A 16,202-nucleotide genomic window follows, 5' to 3' on the forward strand; every position below is an offset into this window, starting at 1 on the left:
CATATATATATATATATATATATATATATATATATATATATATATATATATACAGTATATATATGTATGTGTATATATATGTATGTGTATATATATATATATATATATATATATATATATATATATATATATATATATATATATATACAGTATATATATGTATGTGTGTGTGTATATATATATATATATATATATATATATATGCGAATGCTCCCATTAAAATCTCCTGACGATTGAGGGTACCCCCCTCATGAAACAGGCCTGTAGAGATGAAATAGTCTTGTGATTTTTTTCCCCACACATACATATATATATACATATATATATATACTGTATATATATATATGAAATACTTATTATTTATATATTAAATTGAGAGCTTTGCCTTCCGGCTCAGCTCCTTCTTCACCACAACGGATCGATACAGCGTCCGCATTACTGAAGACGCCGCACCGATCCGCCTGTCGATCTCACGATCCACTCTTCCTTCACTCGTGAACAAGATTCTGAGGTACTTGAACTCCTCCACTTGGGGCAAGATCTCCTCCCCAACCCGGAGATGGCACTCCACCCTTTTCCGGGCGAGAACCATGGACTCAGACTTGGAGGTGCTGATTCTCATCCCAGTCGCTTCACACTCACCTGCGAACCGATCCAGTGAGAGCTGAAGATCCTGGCCAGATGAAGCCATCAGGACCACATCATCTGCAAAAAGCAGAGACCTAATCCTGCAGCCACCAAACCAGATCCCCTCAAAGCCTTGACTGCGCCTAGAAATTCTGTCCATAAAAGTTATGAACAGAATCGGTGACAAAGGGCAGCCTTGGCGGAGACCAACCCTCACTGGAAACGTGTCCGACTTACTGCCGGCAATGCGGACCAAGCTCTGGCACTGATCATACAGGGAGTGGACTGCCACAATCAGACAGTCCGATACCCCATACTCTCTGAGCACTCCCCACAGGACTTCCCGAGGGACACAGTCGAATGCCTTTTCCAAGTCCACAAACCACATGTAGACTGGTTGGGCAAACTCCCATGCACCCTCAAGGACCCTGCCGAGAGTATAGAGCTGGTCCACAGTTCCACGACCAGGACGAAAACCACACTGTTCCTCCTGAATCCGAGGTTCGACTATACGGCGTAGCCTCCTCTCCAGTACACCTGTATAGACCTTACCGTGAAGGCTGAGGAGTGTGATCCCACGATAGTTAGAACACACCCTCCGGTTCCCCTTCTTAAAGAGAGGAACCACCACCCCGCCAATCCAGAGGTAGGAAGAGAGTCCAGCCCCTCTCGAGAGAACTGGTTCCAGAGTCCTTGCTGTGCGTCGAAGTGAGTCTGACTATATCTAGCCGGAACTTCTCCACCTCGCGCACTAGCTCAGGCTCCTTCCCCCCCAGCGAGGTGACGTTCCACGTCCCAAGAGCTAGCTTCTGTAGCCGAGGATCGGACCGCCAAGTGCCCTGCCTTCGGCTGCCGCCCAGCTCACATCGCACCCGACCTCTATGACCCCTGCTATGGGTGGTGAGCCCATTTAGTAAATCTATCCATTAAAAATGGTGAATTCCCACAAAGTTTTAAAACAGCTGTTGTGACACCAATTTTTAAGTCTGGTGCAGCAGATGGGGCATGTAATTATCGACCAATTTCAATTGTGCCTGTGATTTCAAAGGTACTTGAGAAGCTGGTGGCTGAACAATTGATGACCCATTTAGAGGAAAATAATTGACTAAATCCTAAACAATTTGGATTCCGGCCCAAACTTTCCCCTGAAATGGCTGTGTGCCACTTCACCAAAATTATCAAATGTTGTTTGGGAAAATATGTTGGAGCAGTATTTTTAGATTTAAAAAAAACTTTCGACACTGTAAATCACAGAGTTATGATGACAAAATTAAAACAATTTAATGTATCAAAACAAACCATAAATTGGTTTAAATCTTATCTTGAATTGCGACAACAATGTGTTCAAATAAATAGTGTAAAATCAGGCGTAATAAATTGTGATTTGGGTGTACTACAAGGAGCTATTTTGGGCCTGTTGCTTTTCAGTATATATATAAATGACCTCCCCAATATTTGCAAAATTACCATCTGCCAAATGTACCGTCATTTTCAGACTATAAGGCGCACTTAAAATCATTTAATTTTCTTGGCCGGTGTGCCTAATGTACGGCATTATTCTGGTTGTGCTTACTGACCTCGAAGCAATTTTATTTGGTACATGGCGTAATGATAAGTGTGACTAGTAGATGGCAGTCCCACATAAGAGACACGTGTAGACTGCAATATGATGGCAGTAAACAACACCAAAACTTTAAATGTTCCATTGAGAATATAAAACATTACACACGGCGCTCAAAAATCTGTCAAAATGTCTTTAGCACGACTTCGGTAAGCTATGAAGCCGCTTGATGGATTGTCGGCGCATTAAACAAACGAGTATTATTATGGTGCATGTTTAAGGACCGCAAAATGGCACCTATCAGCAGACACAGGGCTGGCCCGTGGCATAGGACGTATAGGCAAATGCTAAGGGCGCCGTCCATCAGGGGGCGCCACGCCAGTGCCACAAATGTTGGAGAAAAAAAAAAAAAAGTTGGTACTATTATTTCTAAATACAAAAAATAATCCCACATTAATTAAAATGCAAAGTAAAGCCTATATAATGGAAATATTATTTGTTACAACATTACGCCCCCCCCGCCCCCCCGCACGGTGCACCCCCTCCGTTCCCGTATCATGACTCTTTTAGGACGTCACCACATCAAAAAATCAACACAAGATGTCAAGATGTCAAAACGGCCAAAACTGTCAGGTGCCCAGGGAAGAAAAAAGAGAAAAGAAGAGGAGGAGAAACGAGAAAAGACAGAGGTAGCAGGTAGGTAACGTTAGCCTACATGAAATTATTTGTCTGTTACAGAATGTGATAATAACCTGGCTTTTTAGCATTAAGCTAATGTTACATGATTCGGCAATTGCTAATCAATAAATAGCTAGTTCTGTTTTAACGTCGGGTTAATATTGTGGAGGGGGCTAAATTGTTATGGAAAATAATAATGTAACGTTAGGTAATTACAGTACTCCCACCTTACATTCCTCAGGGACATTTGTATTAGATCTTTCAAGCAGGTGTTTTTTGTTTACATTGTTATTGCCTTCTGGTTAGCTAATGTTTGCCCTGCAGGTAATAGTCACTTTTCCACCCCTTTATATATTAGGTATAGTTGTAAGCCTAGTTTTTAAAGTGCACATCATTATTGTAAATTAAGCAATATGTATGTAAAAAATATTGTATTTCATATATTCATTTTTTATTTTTTGCATTCATTTATTTATTCATATTTTTTTTTTATCTTGTTAACTATTCTGATTGTTAATTTGCTTTCTTTAAGTAAAAAAAAGGTCAAAGACAAAGCTATTCGGTTTCTTGTGAGTATATACACTTCACTGCCGATGTGGGGGGGGCGCCACCTAAAATCTTGCCTAGGGCACCAGATTGGTTAGGGCCGGGCCTGAGCAGACATATCACCTGGCGTTTTGTTTCGCAATGTTATGCAAAACCAACTTTTCTTACCTTTTGGTACGTGCTGATGTGTATTTCCGGCTTTGATGCTGCATTATTGAGCCACGGATGAGGAGATGCTGCTCTGTTATTGATTTGAAGTCTGAATGTCATTAAAACAGTTAGCTCCATCTTTCCCCTCATCTGCGGTCCCCTCTAAGGGTTCTCATTGTATCCCATTGGGTTGAGTTTTTTCTTGCCCTGATTTTGTCGTTGTGGCTCGTGCAGCCCTTTGAGACACTTGTGATTTAGGGCTATATAAATAAACTTTCATTGATTGATTGAACTTTGGCAAAGATCCAAAACAAGACAGATGAAAGAGAACAATATTTTTGTTTTACAGTTTAATGAATCAGTTCACATTCAAAAACACTTACTTTTATTAATGCACACATAAGCACTGACATTTTAATCAGACGAGCGACATGATTACTTATGCCAAGGATAAATGCATCACTGAGAAATAAAGGAGGACACTATAAGACGAAAACAAAGCCTACACAAAAATTAAAAGAAAATGTGCACTCAAATGTGCCCAACACAGAATTTGAATCACATAAGTTATTATTATAATCATTTTTAATTTGTCTTCAATCTGGAAATATAAATGATATCAATGTGTTTTGTTATTTAACATTTATTTGCTCTCAACTGTTAAAAGATGTTCACTTACAACAACAAGCCCAATAAAATGACCACTTGTAATTTAGTTGTCATGGACTACAAATATGGAAACTTTGAAAAATATTATTTATTCTGTACATTTACAAAATCACCATCCATCCATCCATCCATTTTCTTCGGCTTATCCGAGGTCGGGTCGCGGGGTCAGCAGACTAAGCAGGGAAGCTCAGACTTCCCTCTCCCCAGCCACTTCGTCCAGCTCCTCCTGGGGGATCCCGAGGCGTTCCCAGGCCAGCCGGGGGACATAGTCTTCCCAACGTGTCCTGGGTCTTCCCCGTGGCCTCCTAGGGAGGCGTTCGGGTGGCATCCTGAGCAGATGCCCGAACCACCTCATCTGGCTCCTCTCGATGTGGAGGAGCAGCGGCTTTACTTTGAGTAAGGCAGAGCCTCTCACTCTATCTCTAAGGGAGAGACCCGCCACCCGGCGGAGGAAACTCATTTTGGCCGCTTGTACCCGTGATCTTGTCCTTTCGGTCATAACCCAAAGCTCATGACCATAGGTGAGGATGGGAACGTAGATCGACCGGTAAATTGAGAGCTTTGCCTTCCGGCTCAGCTCCTTCACCACAACGGATCGATACAGCGTCCGCATTACTGAAGACGCCGCACCGATTCGCCTGTCGATCTCACGATCCACTCTTCCCTCACTCGTGAACAAGACTCCGAGGTACTTGAACTCCTCCACTTGGGGCAAGATCTCCTCCCCAACCCGGAGATGGCACTCCACCCTTTTCCGGGCGAGAACCATGGACTCAGACTTGGAGGTGCTGATTCTCATCCCAGTCGCTTCACACTCACCTGCGAACCGATCCAGTGAGAGCTGAAGATCCTGGCCAGATGAAGCCATCAGGACCACATCATCTGCAAAAAGCAGAGACCTAATCCTGCAGCCACCAAACCAGATCCCCTCAAAGCCTTGACTGCGCCTAGAAATTCTGTCCATAAAAGTTATGAACAGAATCGGTGACAAAGGGCAGCCTTGGCGGAGACCAACCCTCACTGGAAACGTGTCCGACTTACTGCCGGCAATGCGGACCAAGCTCTGGCACTGATCATACAGGGAGTGGACTGCCACAATCAGACAGTCCGATACCCCATACTCTCTGAGCACTCCCCACAGGACTTCCCGAGGGACACGGTCGAATGCCTTCTCCAAGTCCACAAAACACATGTAGATTGGTTGGGCAAACTCCCATGCACCGTCAAGGACCCTGCCAAGAGTATAGAGCGGGTCCACAGTTCCACGACCGGGACGAAAACCACACTGTTCCTCCTGAATCCGAGGTTCGACTATCCGGCGTAGCCTCCTCTCCAGTACACCTGAATAGACCTTACCGGGAAGGCTGAGGAGTGTGATCCCACGATAGTTAGAACACACCCTCCGGTTCCCCTTCTTAAAGAGAGGAACCACCACCCCGGTCTGCCAATCCAGAGGTAGGAAGAGAGTCCAGCTCCTCTTGAGAGAACTGGTTCCAGAGCCCTTGCTGTGCGTCGAAGTGAGTGTCGACGTCTTCCCAACGTGTCCTGGGTCTTCCCCGTGGCCTCCTAGGGAGGCGTTCAGGTGGCATCCTGAACAGATGCCCGAACCACCTCATCTGGCTCCTCTCGATGTGGAGGAGCAGCGGCTTTACTTTGAGCTCCCCCCGGATGGCAGAGCCTCTCACTCTATCTCTAAGGGAGAGACCCGCCACCCGATCTCACGATCCACTCTTCCCTCACTCGTGGACAAGACTCCTAAGTACTTGAGGCAAGATCTCCTCCCCAACCTGGAGATGGCACTCCACCCTTTCCCGGGCGAGAACCACGGACTCAGACTTGGACTAGATATACCGTATTTCCTTGAATTGCCGCCAGGTATATAGTATGCGCCTGCCTAGAATTACTGCAGGGTCAAACTCGTTTCGTAAAATAATTAGCGCATGCTTAGCATTACCGCCGGCTCAGAATTGCTGACAAACTCGTTTCGCAAAATATTATTTTTATTAGCGCATGTCTAGAATTACAGCCGGGTCAAACTCATTTCGCAAAATAATTAGCATATGCCTAGAATTTCCGCCGGGTCAAACTCGTCACGTCACGAGTGAATGGAGGAGGCTGATTTCAATCATTTAAAATTGCATAAAGGGAAGAAGATAAAGAGCTATTCAGTAGGATTTAAGGTCCAAGCTATTGAATATGCTAAAAAGAACAGTAAGCAGCTATGTTTTATTAATATACTGTAGCTACGTGTGTCAAATATGAGTCATTAAATGACTCCCGCCTCCTGGTGGTAAAAGGCCCCAGTGATCCTTCTTGCGACTACTCGGCTGCAGAAGAAGTGACAACAAGCAGCAACAATTAGCAGCGATCGTTTATTTTTTCCTCTCGCTTGCACTTTTAACATGGAGGATTACATATCTAAAATAAAACAGTTTTCTAAACTGGACTTTCAATCGAAGCAGGAGGTAATAAAGGAAGATCTCCATCGAGACAGAGAGACTTTTAAAACTGAAGAAAGATAAGGAAGACTTCTATAAACAAGTTATCGATGCTTTTGTATAGAAGGAGCTGCGCATGGACTTCATCTATAAGTAAAGGTAAGACCATAATAAAGTTTCTTTTTAAATTAAATGTGCTTTTCATGATGGTATCCTTACATCACACTCAAATTTATAAGCACAGGGCTAAATTTACCGCATGCCTTTGGTAAGCGCCGGAGTGAGAAGAGGTTTCAAAATAATTAGCGCATGCTTACATTCACCTCATGCCTTTGGTAGGCGCCGGAGTGAGAAGAGGTTTTAAATTAATTACCACCCCGGCGCTAATTCAAGGAAATACGGTAGTTGGACTCACTTCGACGCACAGCAAGGGCTCTGGAACCTGTTCTCTCGAGAGGGGCTGGACTCTCTTCCAAAATTACCAATACAATATATCTTTCAGCATCATATCTGTCTGCTTCAAAAAGTTTCAAAGACAAGATACTTTTATAGAATATATAATGCACAACAAAAATTAAAAGAAACCCATGGGAACTAAGGTTGAATTCTGCACAAGCATTAACAATGTCATTGATGCGATTCAAATGTGAGTCTATGCATGCAGCATACATGGGAATGGTTGTGTGTGTCTCTGTGTCTGACTGCCAGCCAGCCATTCCAGGGTGTAATCAGCCAATTTTACCCAAACAAGATTTTAATTGATGTTTATTAAAATTAGATTTATGTGATTCAAGTTCACTTCTTATAACATAAAACATACGAAGTTGGATAGATAGTCATCTATGATACACATGCGTAATTCCTAAATCTAAAGTAATGTCAGAAACAGTATTGAAATAAACACAGAGCACAGAAAAGCTAACAGTCCAAACAAAGCCAATGTTGCGCAATAGCCTAATACTTACAGGTTAATTTACAGTAGGTGACACAGAAATAAGCTAGCAAGTGCTTTATGTATAGTATAGTATAGTATAGTATAGTATATTATATTATAGTATAGTAGAGTATAGTATATTATAGTATAGTATAGGGGGTTCACAACTTAAGTAGATTTTTTCAATGTTGACTCGTTCCTGATGAGTACGGAATGTTTTGCAACTGACAACATCAAGTCACACAGAGGAATCATACACGACAGCAGGAATGGATGGAACTGCACTTTTTTTTTCTTAAATTTTGCCTATAATTTCACAACCTTTGTTTTGTTTTTAATGCATTCTAACTCGTTAATAAAAGTTTGCTTACATTGAGTCAATGTAAGCCATTGAGGCCATAAAGCCCTCTAAATAATTATCCAAAACCACCAACAATACTCCATTTACATTTCCTGACCTGAATATTAACCAAGTATTAGCAATACTGTTTTTGTAAGTGCAAACGTTCAGGACCTATTTTTTTAGCGGCGCATTGTCACAGAGAGAGGGAGCTTCCTTATGCTGCTATATTGACGTCATCAGCTGGTGAGCTGCTTCCTCGCCTCGGAACTTGTGAAAGTTTATTCAATATTATAAATCATGCCTCACCTGTATAGTGAGAGGAGGACATACTCTGAGAAATTGGTCACCTTTGACAGCCAATTTAGACCAGAAAAAGATCCGAAAAGATGCTTGGTTTGATCCCGTTTGTCATCTAAACGCATATATATCAACATCCTAACAGTCGGCATCCCACTAAGAGCAGACAAAATAAGTGATGTTTTATTATGTTTGTTGGCTCTCATGATGTGTCAGTGACGTTGTCATAGGAAAACGCAAACGTTGTGATGCGATTATTAAATGAATGCGCCGCCATATGCCTAAAATGAGCAAAATACGTAAATATTACATGTTATTATGAATGTGCCTGTTACTTCATTATAAATGATAAATGGGTTATACTTGTATAGCGCTTTTCTACCTTCAAGGTACTCAAAACGCTTTGACAGTATTTCCACATTCACCCATTCACACACACATTCACACACTGATGGCGGGAGCTGCCATGCAAGGCGCTAACCAGCAGCCATCAGGAGCAAGGGTGAAGTGTCTTGCCCAAGGACACAACGGACGTGACTAGGATGGTAGAAGGTGGGGATTGAACCCCAGTAACCAGCAACCCTCCGATTGCTGGCACGGCCACTCTACCAACTTCGCCACGCACTTCATTACATATATACTTAGTGTGTGCATAAAACCTTGATGGAAGTGGGTGGATATTTTTTAAGCGCTTCAAAGGCAGAATAGAGCGACTCCCATAGGCTCCATTGTAAGCGGACTTCTGATCACATTTATTTACTAGTTAGAATGCATACAAAACAGAAAAACATATGCGTGCTTGTCTTACATAAGGATTGTGAATGGCAAAATTACCAAAAAGTGCAGTTCCCCTTTAAATCAGCATTACATTAACATTAAATTAACAGCATTAACTTTACTCTTTACCCTATACTCCACCGAGTAACTGTGTGTGTGCCCTGCAGAAACACAATTTCCTTCTTTCCCTTTTCATCCCCGACAAATACTTCCAATATACTATACCGTACTATAGTAGGGGTTTTACAGACTACTAGTCGACGTTAAGAGGCCTAAGTTTCTGCTTGCTCGTTGTACCTGACACACAGTCGTGTGCAGTCAGCGCAGCCAACTTGTGTCACAGCCACAACGAATTGCAAATGCGCTGCAAGAAATCCATGGATGGCTACGTCTCCCACATCAGTGAAAAAAAAAATACCGTGCACTGCCACAATTACGTGATCAGTAACTAGTACGCGTCAAAACAACAACAAAAATGCCTCTAAAAGTCGACTAGTCTGTACAACCCCTAGTATAGTTTATTTTATTGGTATATTTGAAGTATTTGTCAAAAATTGCTAGTTGTTCTTTGTGTTTCTGTGTTTTCTTCCGTCCTCACGTCACCCAATGTTTTTAGGATATGGAAACATTTGATAATTTTAGAAGATTCTAGAAGATAATACAGAGACTATAAACAACACTACAAAAACCTTTAAAAGGTTTTCCAAGTAAGCCGCACTACAGCTGCAAGCAAAATTTATGTTTTTCTGTCATTGTATAATTTTATTGGCATTATTTATTTATTTAGTTTTTAAATGTATGTTATTGTATTTTATTGCATGCCTGTATTTATTTTTGCTCGGGAACTTTAATCCCCCCAAAATATTGCTTAATATTTCAAACGTTCTATTTCACGCTCAGATAAAAAAAAAGTTCCAAATTACTATGTATCCGTACGCCTAAATCGTGGTTCGGCACGTACCTCAGTTTAAACATAATTAGACAGGACAATCCACACATGCGTAACACAAGTAATCATTTACCCTTGAGTATTCTAGATTGCGTCTCCCTTCTTTAAAACATCACTCAGCTGACGGCTCCTCAGTGCCCTCGGGTGCTGCATTGGGATCAAGGAAATCTGGGTGCTGTAGTTCTTTCATGTACTTGGGAGGGGTAAGGATGTGGGTGGAACCTGCAGAGGAAAATGTGACTTGAATGTAAGTTCCATGTGAAATGAATGAAAATGTGATGTATCATATCGAAATTCTATAACTTGTTCGAAATAAAACTCAATCAAACCAAACATTCTTAGAAGAATCTTTGATGAATTTGCATCTTAGGAGGATAAAACCTTCTGAATAGACAAACTAAATGTTGATTTAAATTCTAAAGTATTACCAATGAACTTCGGTATACAGTAGAAAACAGTATAACTAAGAAAAACATTTCCTATTGACAATATTGTAAACTTTCCATATAAATGTCTTTTACATTTCCTCAAACTTCTGACAAGTGGGCGTGACTTCCGGTTCCATGAATAGGGACTTTAAAGAAGATCAAAGGAAGACCAGAACAGATTTACACATTTGAATAAAGTGGCGTTTATGGAGCACTGCTCAAAGTTCAAAGTGCTTTCATAAATATAGTCATGTATTAATTCAAATAAAACCAAAGAGTGAATAAATTACTTATAGCTAAATAAAAGTGTTTTCAGCCTGGATTTTAAACATTGATCGATATATCGATTTATATTCCTATATTTAAGTATATCGATCTGTGCTTGGCAAATTTACATTCCGTAAAATAGGTATATATGCAAGATCGTTTCAAAAAGGAATCATTTGACTTTATCAATTGTAGAAAATACAAAACATTGGATTTAAGAACGTCAGACTTTATAAGATGTTTCACACTTTTAATGATATGGACGTTAAAGGTTAAGCCTGTTTGCTCGTCTGTGACGTCATCAAAACAAAAACGGCGGATGGTCGAGAAAGGTCCTAACAATACAAACGCCACAAGACAATATCATAAATTACAACACAAAAACTTTTCATCACAATTGCAAAAGCCCAACAAAGACGACACCACACATTAATACGCAGCCACAACACAACTTTAAGCCACAAAAGATGCGACCGACATAACGGAAATGACAGCAAGAAGTTATGGCGACGCACCGACTTCTGTGAAGCCATAGCACAAGACCTGGCACCCAAGTAAAATACATTTCATCACAAATAAATAAATACAAGCGATGGATAAAGGCGGCTGATTAGGAAGCCAGGGGCCAACACCATCAACTGGGATGAGGGGGCATACATGCTTCCGCACACCTGGGACGCTGTCCTTCATCGGCGATGCCAGGGCAGAGAACAGAATACAGACATACAGATGGGGAACTTCATTTAGCAGTTAAATCTACTCATAAAATGTTGGTTACTGTACTTTTAATGAACATTGCTTGAATGTTAAAAATGTGAGCAGAAAAGGTTTCTCCATGCTAATTCAACCTGAAGTGTTGGTTGCACTTCATTCAAATAAGATGTGAATGCATGGCCATTAATTGTTGTTTACTTGCTTCCTTGTATCCATAATTCATATGTACTTAATTCCCTTACAAGAAAAAAAAAGAATATAGGAAACTTCTCCTGCAGTGTCTAGTATTTATTTCACAGTCACACTGGTTGATTTATTTAGCTAAAAAGTTACTGAATCAGTATCAACTCCGTGGATCTTTTTGGATCGTATCATTCTAAAAAAAATATCTATACAGCCATTTTCTACCGCTTGTCCCTCTCGGGGTCACAGGGGTGGCTGGAGCCTATCACAGCTGCATCTGGGCGGTAGGCGGGGTACACCCTGGACAAGTCACCACCTCATCGCAGGGCCAACACAGATAGACAGACAACATTCACACACTAGGGTCAATTTAGTAATATTGTCCCTAAATCGTATCGGCTACCACAAATTCTGAATCGAATCGTTGTTAAAATGAATTGTTACACCTTTATTTAGTAGGTGGTGAAAAAATAAGAATGAGACTGTCTCATCTGACACAAAGTGTGAAAAATATACTCAATATGAGCCTTTTTGAATTAAAAGACCACATATCCAAGAGCATAGACCAGGGGTGTCAAAGTCAAGGCCTGCGGGCCGGATCTGGCTCTAATTATCTATGGCCCCCGCGATGATATTTGATTAGTATTAGAACTTGCCCGCAGGCTACAGCTGCCTGCTACTGTTTTGCACGCACCAATACTCCATCAGTGTTGGCGCTTGGAATTTTCAAAAGGGATCCCAGGGACCCCATCAAGTCATAAAAATGGGGTCCCACAATAAATGTTTGGGGTCACACTTTTTTGTAACCGTTTTCAAAAACAAATGATAAATGAACGCATTATCCTGTTATATCTTACATTCTATATTGTGTTTTAGAAAAAGGTTGTCATAATCGTTACTTAATTCATTAAAAAAATAATACAAAAGAACACCTTTTTTATGCATATGTACATTTATTTAGTTATAAACATTCATTCACTTTCTTCTTTCCTTCATGGATCTAAACTTTATCGCTGCCAGTATGTTTTTCTATATTTTTATTGTAATATTTTCAGAATGTGTTTGTTCTATTTTTGGCCAAAATACAACAAAGAAAACAATCTGAAGTTGTCTTTATTTTGTAGTTTTAATGCCATAATGCACAGATTTTCCTCCATGTGGCCCCTGAGCTAAAATGAGTTTGACACTCCTGGCATAGACGCTTGCTTTCTATACCATGCGTTTGAGTATTGCCATACATAACTTGTTAGATATGATATGATCACATATAGGATCACTGAACAATAGTACTTAGGGATGGGAATTGATAAGATTTTTCCAATTCCAATTCCATTTTTGATTCTGCTTCGCGATTAGGTACGTTATGGATTCTCTTGTTGATTCTCAATTGGGAAAAAGTACAACAAACAAGGTTGTTAGCATCAAGTTTTTTTTGTTTAGTGGGTGTCAAATTTTTGTCATGGGGCCACATTACAGTTACGACGTCTTTCCCATAGCCACTTGTAACTACGAAACCATGTAAACATATAATTGCCTCAGGGTATTATTACACAGCAGCCACCGCTGCTGCCCACTGCTCCCCTCACCTCTCAGGGGGTGATCAAGGGTGATGGGTCAAATGCAGAGAATAATTTCGCCACACCTAGTGTGTGTGTGACAATCATTGGTACTTTAACTTTAACTTTTAACTTTAATTGGCCCTTCATTTGATTATCATCAAATCAGACATCAAGATGACAAGCAGATAATAAAGGGGAACTGCACTTTTTTTGGGAATTTTAGTTAGATAGTGTTAGCTGTCATTGAATGTATATTCTATCATAAAAACAACACGACTGCAAATTGTTCGTTGCTTCTCTTGGGACTGCTTTTGTATGTGTGCACGCACTCTCTGTGAGACAGGGTGAGTGACTGCCAAACACCAATCATTCATAATTTACTAAACAAACTTAATAATTGTGAAAAATATAGACCGTTTTAACATAAAGGTGTCCTGTTAAAACACTAAGCGAGGCAATCATGTTCTTAAATTTAACTGTGAGCAAGTTGCAAACAGGTCCTTTAACCCCTTTGAATAAACATCCAATTAGTTGAAAAATATAATACATCAAGGTGTCATTTTTTTATTTATTTTATCTCTTTAAAACATGCTGTAAAAATGAAATTCCTCTGAAAGTATGACATATAATAGCCACAAACTGAAGGATACGTTTTTTAATCAGGATACAATTAAAAAAAAAATTAAAAGACTTCATGGAATAATAAATGAACATCATATTAGAAATGTAATTGATGTGTTTGGAAAATGGATGATTGATTTAAACATTTTGGAAAAATCCATGTCATGGATTGATATTTGGAAAAATGTCAATAAGCCCTTTAGATGTATTAAAATGTAAACAGAGTCAATTTAACATTATGAATAGATTGTATTTTACACCCTCTTAGTTATTTAAACTTGGTACGCTAGCAAGTTATGTATTACGTGTCAGGCAGCTGAAGAAACTCTAATTCATTTACTGTGGCAATGTCAGAAAATAAAAGCTGTAGGAATTGCCTTGGTTGTCCATCCTAGGCAATCATAGGTAACGAGAGTTGCTAATGTTAGCCAAGTTAGCTCATGTTTGCTGAACTGGAAATAAAGGAGTCGCTTGGCTACCTCATTAACATGAGGAGTTAAGGACGCCTACAGAGACCAAAGAATGGCAAATTTTAGACCCTTTGATTTTGCCATCCAGTGGAGTGTCTGCTATGGAGGCAGCGCTTTGCTCACTATCGGACATTACAAGACCCTTGTATCCAGTTTGAAAGCCAGAGACGAAGAAAAGAAACCACACGGACAGACAATTTATCAGTGACCGCAACGTTCTTAAATTCATTTTTATTTATCGTTTGATTTATTGACTATTGGCCAAGTCCTATAATTGTATTACATTTTTTAATGCCTCTGGATATTGCATTTACTGCTTTTTAATGCCATTTAAGGCCTTCATTTTCGCGAAATCCGCTTAATGACTTTTCATGCTTTTTTATGCTCCCGGAAACCTGACATGATAGGCAGTGTTCGTTAGTGAGGTACTTACCTAAACAACTTTGTTTGTGCCGCAATCAGCGCCGTGTGTGGTGACGTCATGCGCACCCACACGCATCGATAAGGCAGTCGTTAACAAAACTGGCAGATAATTCTAAGGAATGGCAACACTGGGAACCAGTTCTCAACAAGAATCTGGTTTTGATTCCTATTCCTAGCCATTCATTCCCATAAACACGTGGTCTTTGACGAATGAGTGACTGGAATTGCTCTAACATGTGACCGGAAGTGACTACACGGTATTGATATCTGTACTTCCCCTAGGGTTTGCAAAACAACTAAGCCAAAACATTTCTAAAATACATGATATTTGATCTTCGACCTTGCCTTTTTGTCCCGGATGTGGTGTGTCTACACGTGACGTCTGATCTTCTTTTGATCTTTCTGAGAGTCCCTGTGCACATGTCAGAGAGGCTTATTCCATCTCTCTCACACTATGCAATAAACTAAAAGCCCGGGCTCCCAACCTATTGACCAGCGTGGCTCCTGAGGCGTTGGGGAGTGAGGTTACTTAACGTCGTAACGCACAGCTAAGCTAGCTAGAATTTGTTACACTCAGCCCCTTAAACATCACATACATTCAGGTCATGGCACCAAAATAACAGAGGTCAATCTGCACTGCAATCAAGCTCAACACATGCTCGTGCTTGAACCAACAATCCCCAAACCTCTGGCTGACCGTCGAGCCCATTAGCCAAAAGCCAAGGCACCCAACCCCTGACTAGCGCTATTGACTTTGGAACGGATTTACTAAAGGTTTGCGTGCACTAAAATATGTGCAAACCTGATACCACACGCAATGCTGATCTACTAAACGTGCGCAAAGTGTATTGCGCCCGTTAAGTAAGCAGAATAAAGCGTGACATCCATTTTGCGTCTCGGTCTTCATCAATGTGTAAAATATATGCTGGTCATCAATACGCCCACAATACTTGAAGGAGAAAAAGCAAATATAGTTATACAGCATGCGCAATGTGATTTATCAACACTTATTTCCATTTTGCGAGCACAATTTGCCAGTAAGTAAGTAAGCTAATAGGTAAGCCGCAACTCAACCTGTCTGACATCCTTGCCACACAGCAAGGCAGGTTTTATTATTCATCACTGCAACCTTCATCCTTTACGCAGAATTCCAGCTCCTTCGCTCTGGTCAGCGGTTCGTTGTTCCTCTTTGTTGGACTAAACGATAAAAGAATACTTTTGTACCTGCTGCCATCTCACTCTTAAATAAGGCTATCGCAGCGTGATTTTATTTATTTATTATACCATAGCACTTTTATCACAATGGTTTTATTGGTTTATTATGTAATTTATTACATTGTTCTACAGTGTTGATATACTGGTGATCCTTTTTGGTTTTTAATATTTTTATGTTTTATATGAATTTGTGTTTGCTTGTTTCAATCTGCCTTGATGCTGAAATACAAATGTCTGCACAACTATTTTACCTGTTTAAAGTTAAAGTTAAAGTTAAAGTACCAATGATTGTCACACACACACTAGGTGTGGCGAAATTATTCTCTGCATTTAACCCATCACCCTTGATCACC

General features: G+C 40.4%; 1 protein-coding gene across 8 annotated transcripts in view; it reads right to left on the reverse strand.

Moving 5' to 3' along the window:
- Positions 1-3,897: 3,897 nt before the first annotated feature.
- Positions 3,898-16,202, reverse strand: part of stxbp1b (syntaxin binding protein 1b) — a 161,238-nt gene continuing 148,933 nt past the window's right edge. For all 8 annotated transcript variants that reach the window (XM_061928641.1, XM_061928637.1, XM_061928638.1 and 5 more), the window contains one exon: positions 3,898-10,191. In XM_061928641.1, the coding sequence (XP_061784625.1) occupies positions 10,082-10,191 (110 nt within the window). In that variant the 3' untranslated portion in view covers positions 3,898-10,081. The remainder of the gene's footprint in view (positions 10,192-16,202) is intronic.

This window comes from Nerophis lumbriciformis, linkage group LG33 (assembly GCF_033978685.3).
Source record: "Nerophis lumbriciformis linkage group LG33, RoL_Nlum_v2.1, whole genome shotgun sequence".
In the NCBI taxonomy this organism is placed as follows: domain Eukaryota; kingdom Metazoa; phylum Chordata; class Actinopteri; order Syngnathiformes; family Syngnathidae; genus Nerophis; species Nerophis lumbriciformis.